The following is a 17648-nucleotide window of genomic DNA, read 5'->3' as shown; positions in this document are numbered from 1 at the left end:
GTGTCGGTAATTACGTTTTCTGTCACAATGTTTATTAGCTATTACTATGCAATATTATAATTTTGTACAATTTAATTTTGTTATATCGATATTAGTCTCCAAATTATATAAGTTACGTTTCACCAGCGTTATAATTTATTGAAAAGGTCCATTTTTGTTTAAAAACGCGTACACTATATAAGTTATCCATTTCAGATAGATGTGATTTAAACATTTTTAGATGTTAAAGATTTTAAAGATGAGAAATTGCAGGAGTAATAAGAAAGATACAAAAGATGAGTAGATAGGTGCTATATAAATTAAATGACAAGCCCTTAGGAAATCGAAAAATCGTCAGTAATATGCTGTATGCGAAATGTAGATAAAATTTAAATATCCATTGTTAATAACGTCTTTTCTTTAGCGAAACAAACCAGAAAGGAATTCACGACACACTTGGTATATTCACCTATAATATGAAAATGATCCGAATGTTTATTCATTTCCATTTTTTGTCATTATAATTGGTTATGTCGATAGGATTGGGTATAAATTGAAACTTTCGTTTTTAAATATAACTATAATGCTTGTTAAATTTTTATGAGAAAAAAAAAACGTATTAAAAAATTACACACATAGTTTGTGTAATGGTAATATTTCCATTTTTCGACTATCTAAAAATCAATTTCAACAACCCTTTTTAAAATATTAAGTGCCGATATGAATAGTTGCAGAAAATTTATTATCTCTGTTTTATTTATAAAAAAAAGTCAACAACAAATCAGATAATAGAATTCTAACAAACATTTGAGTATAAATACAGAAATGTTCGATAATTCGGACATTATTAGCGAAATTTTGCTACAAACATGTTTGACAAGCTTCTAGTACTGACTGTGTGTTTCGCAGTGGCAATTAGCCAGAAAGATCCCCATTTCTGGGATGGCAGAAATACTATCGTGCATTTGTTTGAGTGGAAATGGTCAGACGTAGCGGCAGAATGCGAGAATTTTCTAAGTCAAAAGGGATATGGAGGAGTTCAGGTGAGAATATGAAGCTTATAAATACATTAACGTAGAGATATCATTGCCGTTTATAATAAACTCTGTTATTTATGATATTTTTCTTGCCTAAATCAAAAAATTAGTAAAATAGTTCATCATTTATTTAACGATGGTAGGTTAAGATAGTTGGCCTACTTCAAAGAAGCAGAAATATACCATATTAAAAATCAATCGTATTAATTGTTTGGGGATATTGTAATGAGTCACTCATATATTGCATCTGTATATTATATATACAATAACATTCTAAATAAATGAGTGAGTGTTTCACAATATGTGTAGTTTCGGCATGATTTGATGATAATTTCTACGTTCACCAGGTTTCGCCACCTAGTGAAAATGCTGTTGTTGATGGCCGACCATGGTGGGAAAAATATCAACCTGTCAGTTATGTTCTGAACAATCGAGCTGGCGATGAAAGTGCTTTTGCGGACATGACTAAACGCTGTAACCAGGTTGGAGTCAGGTACGTTAAAATGTGCTATTAAAATAACCAATGTTCACCGACAAATTTCTTCGTTTGTAGAATTTACATAGATTTGGTTGTTAACCATATGGCAAGTTCCACTGGACAAGGAACTGCAGGAAATACTTGTGATCCTGGTAGCAAGTCATATCCCGCTGTGTCATACTCTTATGAAAATTTCCACGAATCCTGTGATATTGATTACAACGACGCTGCCTCCATCAGAAACTGTGAGCTGTCAGGCCTGAAAGATTTAGACCAGAGCCAGGATTATGTGAGAGGCAAGATTCGCGATTACATGAACCATCTCATCAGTTTGGGAGTAGCCGGATTCCGTGTAGATGCGGCCAAACATATGTGGCCCGCAGATTTGGACGCAATATTCGGAAGTTTGGATAACTTAAATACCGATCATGGTTTCGCCAGTGGTGCTAGAGCGTTTATTTTCCAAGAAGTTATTGATACTGGTAAGAATATACGAAATTATTGGGAATATCCTTGCTAAATATCAAAATATTACAGGCTCGGATCCAGTTTACAACACCGAGTATACTTCATTTGGTAAGGTTTGCGAATTTAAGTTCGGTAAGGAATTAGGTGCCTGCTTTAGAGGTCAAAATGCATTACACTATTTAAAGAACTGGGGTACTGGTTGGGGTCTGTTGGACGGTGGCGATACCGTATCTTTCGTGGATAACCATGATAATGAAAGAGACGATAACAGTTACTTGCATTACAAGGAAGCAAAACCGTATAAAGCAGCTATTGCTTTCATGTTGGCTCACTCATATGACACTACTACCAGAATTCTATCCAGTTATTACTTTGACGGACACGACCAAGGTATTAGTTGAAAAAAGTATTCAATTTAATTTCAATCACATTATAATACTTTTAGCTCCACCTGCTGACGGTGATAATATTCTCTCTCCTGGATTCAACAGCGATGGTACTTGCACTAATGGATGGGTTTGTCAGCATCGTTGGTCTCCCATATTCAACATGGTTGCCTTCCGTAATGCTGTTGCTGGCACAGAACTAAATAACTGGTGGGACAATGGCGACAATCAAATAGCGTTTAGCAGAGGAGACAAAGGCTTCTACGCAGCCACCGCGAGTGGTGACATAAACACTAGCATTTCCACAGGATTACCTGATGGCACTTACTGCGATGTGATTTCTGGCAGCTACGTAGATGGCCAATGCACCGGAAAAACTCTTACTGTTAGTGGAGGATCTGTATATGTAGAGCTAAGCTCTGGGGATGATGAAGCGGCTGTAGCAATTCATGTGAATGCAAAATTGTAGACCTCAATGTGAAATCGTTTTCTTATTTTATAATATAAAAATGTGCATATAAATTTTCATATTGTTTTAATTTTAATTACTAACTTACTTAACTTTCTGACATATAATTATAGAATTATAAATAACTAACTATATGTCATTTATTATTTATAATTAATTTCCTAAAATTATATAAGTCTTTGTGGTAGAAAATTGTGTACATTTTCACGGTTAAGTCGTTTTTTTATTAGAATTTGAATTATAACTTAAAAACCCACGTGCTTTTGGTAAAGACCACCTGGCATCAACAAAAGCATTTAGTAATCACCAGGATGAATATCTGGTGAATATGCTTCCCGTTTTAGATTATTCTTTAAGATTTTTACGAATTTTACAACATAGAGTATCACCTCTAGATATTAGGGTGATTTATTTACAATAACCAATCATATTTGACTTGTTAAGCTTGACTGGTGGATATAACCATTTACGTAGAGCTACTTTTTTAAATTAATTTCTGTAGATGTATTTTGGTAATTGTATTATCCACTCGTCAGCCATGATCGCCAAAAATACAGAATTATAAATTTCCTCAATTATTTATTCATGATATTTTTTTTTTAAACAGATTATGGCGACTGTATTTTTCATAAATACTATTCTTCGGAATTTCACATACTAAACTAACATGGAGAAATAGCAGAATATATTATTTAAGGAACAGTCATTTGTATTTCATATTTCGCTAGATATTATATTCTAAATGATATTAGTTCTACCCTCGTATTACTCAATTTGGTATAATTATCAAAGAAAATGAGATAAATCTAAACTAGTAAACATAATCGAGTATTTTTAAATGTAGAGAATTATATCAATAAACACATGTTCCACGAAATATTTGTATATAATTTTTATTTTGAAATTTAATTACTACTAAATCATACAAATAAACACTTATTTTTGTATCTTATCTAAAATATTACATTATAATCTGTTATCAAGATTATAGAAGAGTTAAAGAATTGAAAGTTTAAAAATGTTTTCATGTTTGCCAATTACATGTTTTCTAATATGCTTATGACAATGTGTCATTTAGAAAATAGATGCTCTGAATACATATTAACAATACTTCTACTTTTCCGTTGTGTTGATTTTGGGAAGTGTTGTGACTCATTATTTAAATCATAGGACAATTAATCTGACACACATTAATGTTAAGGTAAACATTACAACTGAAATACATCTGATTTTCATGAGACAGATGTTGAAGTTTTTGATATTCCATATTCCCTAGTCAAATAACTTTAGAATAAATAAACAGGAGACCAAAGAACTTATAGTATTCACGGCTCAAGCTATTATGCGGAATTAGCTAAGCTGTAAGAGCTTTTTAGTCGATAAGATATGCATATGGAGAAAATAAAATAAACGTTAGAATCGAGACAAAAATCGAGCCCTTTCGAATGACCATTCCTGCAATTCTATGGTTTTTTTAATGGCAATAGAGTTGGTATTTCCTCTCGGTACTATATTATAGATAATGCTATAATAATGAACGAATAGTGGAAGAATAAGTCAAATAAACTAGACAGTAGTATTTTATTGTGTAAATTGAGAATAATCTAAAAAGAATATTCAACTAGAAGTTGACAGTCACTGAGCACCTCTCGATTTTAATAAATTATTTATTGTTAATCAGGATAAAAATAAGGTGGCATTTTCGCTTATATGATTTATTTTTTATATTTGATACACACATTAAATAGAAATATTCTTAAGTTTCATCCGGGAGCATTGAAATGACAGATAATTTCTGTAGTAAATTATGAACAGTTTCATTCATCCTCTTAATATCAGTTATGATGTCGTTATGTTCCTTTTCCTCCCTGTTTTGGACAAGCAATACTGCACCGAGATCTTTTTTGACCCGGCCGTAATTTTCCTTCATTTCTTGAACTATCTGTTGCAGGTCGGACATATTAGAACAGCAAGTTTTACATTCGCTCGATTTTACTTCCATTAATTGGCTTAACCGTTGTAATTCCTCGCTTTGTTTAATATCATTATTCAATATTTTGTTAATCATTTTGTGCTCTCGGGTACTGGAAGAACCTCCAGAATCAAGAGAATTTACTTCTATCCCAATTTGGGTGTGAATCCACTTGACGTACGGAAATAAATTAATTATCGCGTTGTCAGCGTTACAATTCGTGGATGAAATTACACATCTTAAACTATATGTTAAAAAACCGATTAACCTGTTATTATTAGTCAATGGATTTCCCACTAGATTTAATGACAATGATGAAAATTTTTGAAAGCATAACTCCTGCGTTTGTAGAATTGAGTTTCCGTACTGATAAATGCAAGTATCAATATCATGCAGACGTACAGGATAGTATTGTAATGGGTTGTCCACTCTTGCCTTCCAGCCACTGATGTTTGCATATAAACCTGGTAACGGCGGTTCCGTACTTAAATCGATGGGCCTTACCGATGAGCTTAGCTGAACTCTCCGATTAAGTACTACGATGGCCACATTATTGATGTACTTGCCTCCAATATTGACGAAATTCTTGTGAATTATTATCTCTTTAGATTTAATAATTTGTCCTTGTATTTCATTCAAATTTTTTGCATAATGGGGAATATTGCGAAAGCCTAAATAAACTGTTACAGTGGCTGACCTAAAAAAAACTAAGTGTCGATTATATAATTATTTAATAAGTGTAGATATTCTGTATTAATTTTAAGAAATTGTATTTATTTCGATGTTGTTGCTTGTTTCTAGCTATTTCTTCTTTTTCTCTCATTTGTATGCAGTAAAAGCGGCATACCACTTCATAAGCGGTTAATTTTTATTACAAAAGTGTAATCCTATCCCTCATATATCAGTATTTACGTACCCATTTATATAGTTTGCAAGAGTTATTACATGTTTTGTGCTAATTAAAGCGCCGGAAGCAGACTCGATATTGGCCTCAACAAGTGCTTGATAAGGAAAGTGATCCGGCGTTACTTTTGTAATTTCCTAAAAGGAGTTTAACAAAAAATTTCATAATAGATAAACATAATGTAACAAGTGATTATAATATAATCACCAATTTCATATTAATTTCATAATTCAAATTAAATTTAGTTTTATAATTTTCTAACCCTTTTATAAGGACACGAATAACGAATAAGTAAATATTAACTTTTATATTGCTATAATTGGTTTAAAAATACGTACCCCACTAAAACAGCTTGTTACTAATACCCCGATCAAAATAATTCGAAAAATAATTGCAGTCATGTCAGCTGCGCAATAACTTAACGAATAAGAAAGTACGACTTTTATAAGTGACCGCTGATAAAAAATTATCAAATAAAGTCCATATACTAATTATAATAAATCGTAGCTTCTCAGTAATTCGATATTTTTATTGCTTGACTTGTTTTGTTTATTATATGTAAAGTGTGTGAATACCAGGTCGTGCGACAAATTGTGATATCTTAGGGGATTCCATCTCGAAAGTGATTATTGGGAAAGATGTCGAAACACGCTTCTACTCTTACAATATTACATTTTGGTTTGATAAAACTTGTTTTTCACGTATACATTTTTTTGAAACTTGAGAACAGCACAATTTAATGAGTAAGTTAACAAAAGTAAATAAAATAAAATTAGTACAAATATAAAAGAACAAGAAGAATTTGAAAGAAAATCAGGTCTCAGTTGATAATAGATAATCTAAAAGGAAATCGAGCAATAATTTTAGATTAATTCGTCATTAATGGAGAAGTTTGGAAAATGGAAAAAAAGAGAGACGCGAAATTTGAAAGGGAAGAAGGGGATAGAGCAAACAACTAATAACAATCACAATATATCAGTAAGCAAAATGTAGATGTAAATGAGGAGGAAATAAAGTGTAAATCACGTTATATAAATCATGTAAATAAAGTATTTTCTCTTAAATTTTTGCGCCCATGTAATCTAGTCAAACTAACATAAAAACTATAAGAATAATCAGAATGTATAGCTTTTATTTATATAATTATATTATTTTAGAGATTTTTATATCTTAAACGTTTGTTTCTAAAATTATTTGAAATTGAAACTTACTTTGAATAAAAGCTAAAACACATTTGGTTTAAGATAATACAACTACATAAGGCAAAAAGAACAGCAAGAAGTAAGTAGATATATGACCGAAATAATTTTTCTAAGATAGATAAAGATACTAAATGAGTCTCTCTTGATGACTCATATAGGTGCAGGAATGTGTCTATATGTTTGCTAGGATAACAATATACCCAAAAGAAAAAATATAAAATTAGATAATATATATATATATATCTATTTTTCAGTATTGTATTATATATTTTTTATCATCATCATTTTTTTCATCAAAATATTATATATTTTTTATCAAACAATCACAAACATAAATTTACGACCATGCCCCAGCAGGATTCGAACCCATGGCTATCGTAACAGTAGGAGGGCCGTTAGGTCGCGTTTACCACTGCGCTACCAAACCGGCCCATTTGTTTTCGATTTTTGCACCTATTGACTGTTAAAGTTCAAACGATTTTACTGTTGACTTATCTGTGGCAATATTTGTGCAACGGTAAATTTCATAGTATTCTTAAACTATTTAGTGCAAAGTATATGATTTTGGATATATTTAATGTGTTATTTTTTACTTTCTTTGAGTTATACCTATAATAATAATATTGGTTTATTTGGATGCCGTTCTTTGAATAAGCCTATACTTGAAAAGGATTGTTAAGCCTTTTTTATTTAATTTATTTCTTCAAACTCTTCATTTTTTGTGTGTAGCGCTTCTTTTATTTTATTCTATTTTATATTGTAAACCTTATTATAGAATTAATTTAGTGTTGTCAGGATAATCAATATACAATAAATGCCATTAATATATTTATTTCAATACTTTATAAGAAAATACATAATTCACAGCCTTATTATAAATTCATTTATAGGCATAAACATTATAACTTTGCATTTACATGAATTGCTACAGCTGCTTCGGTCTCATCGGCTCCCAGTTGAACGTAAACCTGTCCTCCGCTAACTGTTAATGTTTTTCCTGTGCATGCTCCATCAACGTAACTGCCAGAGATCACATCGCAGTAAGACCCATCCGGGAGACCAGTGGTAATACTAGTATTGATATCTCCACTAGCTGTAGCCGCATAGAAACCTTTGTCTCCTCTACTGAAAGCTATTTGATTGTCTCCGTTGTCCCACCAGTTTTCTAAGGATGTACCTTCAACGGCGTTGCGGAAAGCTACCATATTGAAGATCGGTGACCAACGATGTTGGCAAACCCATCCGTTAGTGCATGTACCGTCACTGTTGAATCCAGGGGAGAGAATGCTATCACCATCAGCAGGGGGTGCTGAAATTATTACATTTAGAGCAACTGAAAAACAAATTCCTACTGTCTATATACCTTGGTCCTCGGTGTCGAAATAATAACTGGATAAAATTCTGGTAGTGGTGTCGTAGGGATGAGCTAACATAAAAGCAATGGCAGCTTTGTATGGCTTGGCTTCCTTATAATGTAAATAGGTACTATCATATCTCTCATTATCATGGTTCTCAATAAATGAAACAGTATCACCACCGTCTAAAAGGCCCCACCCTGTTCCCCAGTTTTCCAAATAATGTAATGGATTTTCTCCACGGAAGCAGGGACCTAAGTATATACCATACTTGAATTCACAGACCTTTCCGAAGGATGTATATTCAGTATTATAGACCGGATCGGTACCTATAAAAAATGTTTGTAGCAGTGATTTACACCAGATTAGCTGTATTTTATATTACCGGTATCAATTACTTCTTGAAATATAAATGCTCGGGAGCCACTAGCAAAACCATGATCAGTATTGAGATCATTCACACTTCCAAAGATTGCAGATAAATCATCAGGCCACATATGTTTGGCAGCATCCACTCGGAACCCAGCAACTCCCAGATTCACGAGATTATTCAGGTAGTCGACGATTTTTCCTCTCACATAAACTTGTCCTTGATCTAAATCTTTTAAACCTGACAATTCACAGTTTCTGATTGATGAGGCGTCAGTATAATCGATTTCACAGGATGTGTGGAAATTTTCGCTTGAATAGGACACTGCAGGATAATATTTGCTGCTGGGATCACAGGTGTTTCCTGCGGTACCTACTCCAGTTGATGTGGCCATATGATTCGCGACCAAATCTACGTAGACTCTGATAAAAGTACGCATATGAGCTTGAATTATTTACAAGCATTCTTTTTCTTACCTTACACCCACATTATTACAGCGTTTTACCATATCAGCCAGAGCGCTTTCGTCGCCAGCTCGATTATTGAGGACATAACTCACAGGTTGGTATTTTTCCCACCATGGACGGCCATCGACGACAGCATTTTCACTAGGTGGTGATATCTAAGTTGAATAATAGATATTACCAAAAAATTCAAGTTGATACAGATAATTTCAATAAAATAGGAATTACTAAATTATTTACATACCTGAACTCCACCAAAACCCTTTTGACTGAGGAAATTTTCACATTCCGATGCTATATCAGAGTGTTTCCATTCGAACAAATGGACTATCGTATTTCTTCCGTCCCAAAAGTGGGGATCTTTTTGTCCATATGCAAAGCTCGCAAGCAGGGCAAGCGCTACGAATATCGTTGTCATGTTTCTACTTTACGAAGTAAAAGCTATGAATGCACAATTTGGTCATTGATTGCAAATTTATACTGAAATTGTCGACTCAAATATTATATCGCCACTTTTTATCTAATTACTATAAGTGTTTAATCAATACGTATTACCCACAACTCCATACTTGACTATTATGAATGTATAGTGGACCAAACAAAAAACATCAGGAAAAGATTTGTAACTTAACCGTAATCTAAAAATCGAATATTAAGATTTTTGAAGGAAATATTAGGCTACCTTTAATTCTAAAACATACATTAAAATTAAATTAAAGCCTTGGGTAGGTAATGTTAAAATAGTTCGAATAAAATAGCCGAGTGATCAAATTTCAATATAATAAATATAATGAATATAATGGTTTGGAATAACAATCATTAAGAGAGTGTTGCTGAGACGGGGACAATTGATAGCCAGGTTGAATAAGATCCGGGCTATATGGTGAACGCATCACAACTTCCCCGCCAATCTCCTGCAATTTTTGGAGCTCTTTAAGATATATATGGTCTACCACACTGGTGAAGAGGCACAAAACCTTTGCTATTGATATATTTTGGCTGTTCTTTATATATCAATTACTTTTTCCTAATTCCTATATTTTGACTATTTTTTGATTGCATGACACCGAGAAGATCGATGTTAATTTCATTTTTAAACTCTATTACACTTTTTAAACCAATTCGGATATCCATTATTTATCAAGCACACAATTTTATTTAAGGGACTGCGTTGACTATCTTGATGGAATGTTGGAATAATCGTACTAGTTTATTATCATTTTCATTCCAAAATATACTAAAATCTTTCACGATCCAACGGCTTCTCCATGTCTTATGTTTTCGTTGTTTCTAACTTATTTCTATGGCTCTCACATATCTACATAGACCTTAAGTAATACCAGGCGTTGCTGCAAATTATTCCTATCTTGAATTTGAATCTTTACATTATAAAAAATCATTAACAAAGACTCTCTCTACTCATATTGTAAATTGCCCTAGTTTAAAAATCACTATCATTATAATATAATAATATATAATGATAATAATATCATAAAATAAGACAAAAAAGAAGGTCGAAGGTGTATAAAGACACGGAAGCTCATTTAAGATTAGAAGGTATATAAATTAAATTGATATATATCGATATTTCTTTTCTTTACCCAAATTTTATAATTTCCTACCTGTAAAAGATTAATAAAAGGCATATAAAATATAAAATACGTTTTTTATTGTTCCATCATAAACTTATTAAGACAATTTTGAGCTCAGTATTTTGTACCAGCCATCGAACATAAAAACAATAACGTTGATAGTATATTTCCATGTGGTCGGTGTCTGTTATGGGTTATGTAGCCATTGGCTTTGAAGAAAGGTGTTTTAATGGTACCAAAGAAGCTAAAAAAATGTGATTTTAGAAGTTGTAATTTTATTAGTTAATAATTACATAATATGAAAAATATTGATATAATATATATTTATTTGTATTTTACTTTAGGAAAATTTTCTTCATCTTCAATATGTACAACAATTTTATTAGTAAATTTCAAGTAAACGCGCCTTTGGAAAATAATCACTAGTAAGATCACATATTCATCGAATGATACTAAGATATAATTTAGGTTTTAATTGAAAGTTAAAAACTGTAAATGCGAAAAATGCTTAAAAAATATTTCACGAATCATTCTATGGCATCATGACACAACATATTAGATATAAATAAAATAATTAATAAAAGTAAAAGATAAATTTTTGAATGTAATGGCATTCATGAAAGAAAAATTAAATACTTATCAAAAGTATTAAACTAATATTTGTTGGTAACACTTGCCTTTGAAGATGCCTTTCTATTTTTAAACGTACTTAATGTTATGATTATTCGTTTTTCTTATATGACGAAAATTGGAATTATTTAATTATAAGTGTGTGCATGTCGCTGAAAGGTGATCTTTATTGCATTGCGGATCATTTCAAGTGTTTTAGTGTAATTTTAGCTTCTTTTCTAAAGTTTTTTACAGTTATAGTAAATAATAGTTTAAGGTGACAGAATTTCACTTTTTGTTTACAATTTCGTTTTCAAAAAACAAAATACTTTACATCAATGGATCAACGAGCTATGAGGTTTTTGATGCGGCTGTTCTATGTGTATTCACTTCGTTAAGACTTTCAGCCTTCGAGATGGTAACTACTACGAAATATACCATACAATACAAGTATATATTTCCTTATATTGAATCCATGTTAAGTAGAATAGTCTAAGTGAGCTGTGATCTAATGGAATATTCTTAAAATAAGAATAAAATATAATCTGTTTTTCTCTATTCTCCATTTCAAATGCGAATGCTGCCATAAATTCTTAACTGATTTATATCAAAATATTATACATTCATTTATTCACAGTTGCTCATGGGCGACTCTCCCCCTCGATGCTCTCAATGTGGCTCTCCACACTCGGTATATTCTTAGAATGCAAGTCTTTTACCACATTGAGAGGCGGGCTTAACTTTCTTCTTTGTTTATCAGACATGTTCCCCTCGGAAAGGCTATCTAAAAGTCGGAAAGTTGTACCCTAATTAAAAAAAGACAGAATGCTGCCTGATGCGATGGAAAATTCGATTTGTGTTGGTACTGATCCACGTGTTGAGGTGAAATAAATTTTAATGACTTGCATTGGCTGTTTTATTGAATATGGTCTATATATGATTATATATATATAGTATACTCATATATATATATAGTTTAGAAATAATTCAGAAGAGTTGTGTCAATAAAAGCTAATATTACATATAATAAAAACCTAAGGAAAAAATGACAACGTTCACCGAGGTCCGTTTTTATAAAATTTATTAATAAATATGAAAAATATTCTAATTCAAACTCATTTTATAACTTAATTGGTAAAAAATTGGATTAGGCAATTTAAAGTGGGTTGTTAGTTTCAAGTGGAGGCATTTTTGAAATGCGATCATCAGTGCATCACGTATTTGGCGAATGATGTGTTCTAATTTTAGCATTATTTTTCAAATTTATTTGAGACGACTAACTAATAATATATTTCAAAGTACATGAATAACATGAAATGAATAAGTGTCTAAGAAAAAAGTTGTTTTAGTTATTGTTATGTTTAATATGAGAGTTGCCTTTTATATTTCAAGATTAGAGATAGGCAATATTTATATTAACTAGCGATGCTAGCTATTATTGCATCTGTTGGAAACTCAAATACATCCAAAAAAGATGGGTTTGAAGGGGATATAATATTGATGGTGATAGATGGTGATGATCGTGTTGTGATAGATAATAAAGATTTTCTTCTGTTAGCCATTTAGTGGAGCTTTTTTGACAGAATGATTTTCTTCTGAGAATATCTGGTTAATTAATTCCCAGATGTGATGTTATGTCATTCTTCAATGTCCTTGAATGAATTGTAGTTTCGAAAACGTGTGATAGATGGCGCACTCAATACTTGGAGTTAAATATATCCATTACGTAAATCGCACATTATTTTGCAAACCATATACCGAAATAGTTCAAGTGCTTATTTGTCAAGATGGGCCATATGATAAATAATTAGTCTGATAGGACGCATTTTTTTTTTCAAAATAACATCAACAACGAAATAGATTTATCAATATTCTTAATAAAAGCACTTATAGGTTATTGACAATGAATAAATATATAAACTAGCATGCGGTTGACTTAGTGTTGTACCTTTTATTGAATCTACAATGAAGGTTTTAGGACTCGTTGCACTTTTCATTAGTTCAGCGGTCGCTCAGAAGGACCCACAATTCATAGATGGAAGAAATACGATAGTACATCTGTTTGAGTGGAAATGGTCAGATGTGGCAAATGAATGTGAAAATTTTCTGAGTAAAAAATCATATGCGGGCGTACAGGTATGTTGACATAAATACAATCATTATTTGTTATTTTATTAATTCTAAATCTGACTGTTATATAACATACAAACACCTTAATAATTTCAACTATTTTCTTTTTATGACGCAATATTTTTTATTTGCTTATTGTAATACAGTGACCCGTCCACTGACAACGCTTTTCAAAACCGTTGTAAACAAATCAAAAGTAATTGTAGAGAATTCTTTATATATCAATAAGTCTATAATTTTAGCAAGTTCTACTTTATTTATGAAATACCCTACCATCCATTTTTACACATTCCACTAACTGAAAGCTTAAAAATGTTAATGACTTTATTAGATGTTAGACGCGGTCCAATATCTGCAGTTTTGTTTATTTGCTGTATCCTTGAATATTATTTTGTTTAACTTAAGAAAATCCTTGACTTCTTTTGAAAATAGACTTCAACTTCGGCAATAATTTATTCTTTTGAGTCTCTTCCTGAAGTATTCTTTTGGAGTGTAAAGACAACCAGTAGTCACTGAGAGACAGATCTGGGTTATATATATTGATCATTTCTTACAGAGGTCTCGTGAATTGTCCACTAATAGAGTGCTGTTTGGCCGCGGTAAACCTTTTATTGTGACGTATAAGCCTACTCCGATAATTAGAGACATTAAATAAATTGAAGAAAATTGAATTATATATTGTAAAATCTTATATTATGAATATATCACTAAATATTAAACGATCAATAATTATTGTATACATGTGCTTTTTATCTAGATATCTCCTCCAAGTGAAAATGCAGTAGTTGAAGGCCGTCCATGGTGGGAAAAGTATCAACCTGTTAGTTATGTACTCAATAATCGTGGTGGTGATGAAGAAGCATTCGCGGACATGGTAAGACGTTGTAACAATGTTGGCGTAAGGTAAAAAGTCATCATCATTAGTCACCATAATCATATTTAATCAATAAATAATTCCAAATTGACAGGATATATATCGATTTAGTAGTAAACCATATGGCGAGTTCAACGTCCATCGGTACCGCAGGCAATACTTGTGATCCTAGTACCAAGACGTACCCAGCTGTACCGTACACGAATGAAAATTTCCATCCTACATGCGGCGTTGATTACAATGACGCCGTATCAATTAGAAATTGCGAGCTATCTGGACTGAAAGATTTAAATCAAACCCAAGACTACGTCAGAACTAAGATTATTGAATATATGAACCATGTAATAGATCTAGGTGTAGCGGGTTTCCGTATTGATGCCGCTAAACATATGTGGCCTGACGATTTGGATTATATTTTCGGTAGTTTACATGACTTAAATACGGATCACGGTTTCCCAAGTGGTGCTAGAGCTTTCATCTTTCAAGAAGTTATTGATTTAAGTAAGTATTGTATTGATTTAAGTCAGCAAGTAGATCTAACACGGAATCTATATATTAAGATAGTCTTATTTTATTTCACCGTTTTATGACAATGGAATAGTGGAAATTCTTAGAATTTTAATGTATTCTGCAATTTAAAAAAAACACTTATTTATATAAAAAAGTGTTCTTATTCAATTGCTTTTAGCAATTTTCGTAAATGCATTTGCCAATAAAATTTCATTACTCGAAGTTATTTAAATATAGTAATGTATATACATTATAAACATATCATACATTTAAAGCAGAAATTTGATAATATATTATAAGTTATTGGAATCTCCGTTAAGAAATTGCTTTTTTTCCATGTATATTATGATCTTGATTAAGTTATCGATAGATTCATTGTGTCAGTAATAAATTTATATCGAACTTATATGGGTGGATAACTACTATAACTTGTAATTTTATTTTAGCCGACACCGATCCAGTAAGAAATACTGAATATACTTCATTCGGTAAAATATGCGAATTCAAATTCGGTAAGATTTTGGGTGAACGTTTCGCTGGCAAAAACACGCTGCATAACCTGAACAATTGGGGACCAGAATGGGGTCTGCTTGACGGGGGAGACACTGTTTCATTTATAGATAATCACGACGACGAAAGAGACGACAATGCGTTCTTGCATTATAATGATCCTAAACCATATAAAGCCGCAATTGGGTTTATGTTGGCGCACAGCTATGACACAACTACCAGAATTTTATCTAGTTATTATTTTGATTCTCGTGATCAAGGTAAGTCTATCCACTGACTGGTATTGTGATTTAAGATTTTAAAAAAGTTTATTTGAATGAAACATAATAGTTGCAAGAATATTTAAGAACCTGTTACTAGAAAAAAGAAAAATAGGAATGCATGGCCTGAATCTATCTATTTATTCCATCTAATGATATATTTCTGCATGTTTTATAGTGTCTACACAAGAAATAAATAATATAAGTTATTGTCAATTAATAAGACAAAAAATTCAGGCAAAATTCAACGGTATATGAACTTAACAAAATTAACTTACGGGTATATTTATTCCGATTTATATTTACATTCAAAATCTATTTTTTCTAATGAAACATGGACTATATAGTGGGTGGAAAGCAATTCATTCAAATTCACCATATTTTTTATCGACTAACACTGTGCATTTGTGTTAGTGTTTTTTTAAATTTAGGATCATAATGATAAATCAATATTTATCCAGTGTGGTGAAGCCATAATTAAAATACTTTGAATTATTCAAACACAATTACACACACACAATGTTGGTCATACTATAGATTTAGAACTTCTATTAAATCTTTTTAAAATTTTAATTGAGAATATTAAGAACAATCATCCCATGAATTTAAACTGAATAATTATGATGTTTTCAGCACCACCTGGAGATGACAACGGTATTCTATCTCCCGAATTCGACAGCGATGGAAACTGTATAAACGGATGGGTCTGTCAGCACAGATGGGCTCCAGTCTACAACATGGTAACATTCCGTAGCGTAGTTGATGGTACCGATTTAAATAACTGGTGGGACAACGGCGACAATCAAATAGCGTTTAGCAGAGGCGACAAAGGATTTTTTGCGGTTACTGCAGGTGGAGATATTAACGCAAATATACCAACGAGTCTTCCAGATGGTAGCTATTGTGACGTCATGTCTGGAAGTTATGAAAATGGACAATGCACCGGCAAAATCGTGACTGTAAGCGGTGGACAGGTACAGGTCCAGTTAACTCAAGGTCAGCCAGAAAATGCCTTGGCAATTCACATAAATGCGAAATTATAAGAATGTTAGGATTATTTAGGCTGTGCTTTTTATATGTAATAATAATGATAACAATAATAAACATATTATAATAATATAAACGTACAAATTATTTGACTCTACATAATTAAAATTGAAATGTCAATGGATATAAACTATTTTATTATTTATTTGTTTATAATTTAAGTCACTTCAGCACTATTTTATTATTTAGTAACTGATAACAATATGTTTGAAGTATTAGAAATAGTTATACATATCTAATCACATAGAACAATATCGGGTTAGTTTCACCATTTATAAATTCAAGAAGGCCTCGGCCGATTTTAATGATCTCTGATTTGTTAGATTCATGTTCGCTCAGAAAAGCAGAATAACTATTAAAATATCGAAAACGTTCACGAATAAAAATACAAAGAAAGTTTTTTTTTTAATAAATTAGAATTTTTGAATAAATTATTTTTGGAACTCCGTCATCTTTCACAATTGACAGCTCACCACTGCAAATCAGTGACATACTACAAATTGTAAAATCGATATTGAATTGAATATAATGGGATAACAGCATATTTAAATCTCGAGTGATGTTGAGCTACATAGAAAATACTAGAATTGGAATGTTTTTATGCCTCTTTGCTTTGCATTTATTTAAGTATAATGACTGTGTAACAGACGAAGATGGAGATATTAGATTTTTAGAGCTTGGCTTGGCGGATAAAACAAGCATAGCCAATATAATGAGATAAACTGATTAGTATTATTTAATGTAACGTAACGGCATGGGCGTCCTGGGTCCAAGTGAAAATGAAGACTCATTGTAGGCATCCATATAACAAACACTAAATTTAATTTGGTAGTAAGCACAATAGATTGATCGCCATCATTGATCAAATAATCACCATCATCAAGTAATGAACATCAAATTATGACCTGTTATCCTTGTGCAGTAGCCATGCTAATATTCTCTGTATAATTCCGACTTTGGTATATGTACTGTCGCAGCAGGTACTTAGTATAAAGAAAAATGAACATGAAAACATCACCATCATAGGTTAAT

The 17648-nt window shown here is 31.8% G+C and overlaps 4 protein-coding genes and 1 non-coding gene across 5 annotated transcripts; 2 read left to right on the top strand and 3 right to left on the bottom strand.

Moving 5' to 3' along the window:
- Positions 1 to 818: 818 nt before the first annotated feature.
- On the top strand, positions 819 to 2870 carry LOC143195966 (alpha-amylase). Its single transcript, XM_076403512.1, has 5 exons — positions 819 to 1022; positions 1364 to 1509; positions 1570 to 1976; positions 2032 to 2352; positions 2408 to 2870. The coding sequence occupies exons 1-5, from the start codon at positions 849 to 851 to the stop codon at positions 2815 to 2817; spliced, it is 1458 nt and encodes a 485-aa protein (XP_076259627.1). The 5' UTR covers positions 819 to 848; the 3' UTR covers positions 2818 to 2870.
- Positions 2871 to 4516: 1646 nt separating this feature from the next.
- Positions 4517 to 6186, bottom strand: LOC143195967 (trypsin beta). The gene is made up of 3 exons (XM_076403513.1): positions 6032 to 6186; positions 5706 to 5830; positions 4517 to 5486 (listed from the first exon to the last, which is right to left on the bottom strand). The coding sequence occupies exons 1-3, from the start codon at positions 6092 to 6094 to the stop codon at positions 4574 to 4576; spliced, it is 1101 nt and encodes a 366-aa protein (XP_076259628.1). The 5' UTR covers positions 6095 to 6186; the 3' UTR covers positions 4517 to 4573.
- A 1524-nt stretch (positions 6187 to 7710) lies between these two features.
- Positions 7711 to 9540, bottom strand: LOC143195963 (alpha-amylase). The gene is made up of 5 exons (XM_076403510.1): positions 9329 to 9540; positions 9097 to 9242; positions 8636 to 9042; positions 8259 to 8579; positions 7711 to 8204 (listed from the first exon to the last, which is right to left on the bottom strand). Exons 1-5 carry the CDS (start codon positions 9500 to 9502, stop codon positions 7795 to 7797), a joined length of 1458 nt encoding a protein of 485 aa, XP_076259625.1. The 5' UTR covers positions 9503 to 9540; the 3' UTR covers positions 7711 to 7794.
- Positions 9541 to 13210: 3670 nt separating this feature from the next.
- On the top strand, positions 13211 to 16692 carry LOC143195964 (alpha-amylase). Its single transcript, XM_076403511.1, has 5 exons — positions 13211 to 13421; positions 14173 to 14318; positions 14384 to 14790; positions 15246 to 15569; positions 16203 to 16692. The coding sequence occupies exons 1-5, from the start codon at positions 13251 to 13253 to the stop codon at positions 16610 to 16612; spliced, it is 1458 nt and encodes a 485-aa protein (XP_076259626.1). The 5' UTR covers positions 13211 to 13250; the 3' UTR covers positions 16613 to 16692.
- Positions 16693 to 17493: 801 nt separating this feature from the next.
- On the bottom strand, positions 17494 to 17600 carry LOC143196776 (U6 spliceosomal RNA). The gene has a single exon (XR_013005840.1). It is a non-coding gene; the product is annotated as a U6 spliceosomal RNA (small nuclear RNA).
- Between the last annotated feature and the right edge of the window lie 48 nt (positions 17601 to 17648).

Source organism: Rhynchophorus ferrugineus, unplaced genomic scaffold (assembly GCF_030347505.1).
Source record: "Rhynchophorus ferrugineus isolate W39M unplaced genomic scaffold, kcgeb_rfMv2 rfM4, whole genome shotgun sequence".
Classification (NCBI taxonomy): Eukaryota; Metazoa; Arthropoda; class Insecta; order Coleoptera; family Curculionidae; genus Rhynchophorus; species Rhynchophorus ferrugineus.
Note: the sequence above shows the minus strand (reverse complement) of the source record. Positions and strands in the feature narration are given on the sequence as shown.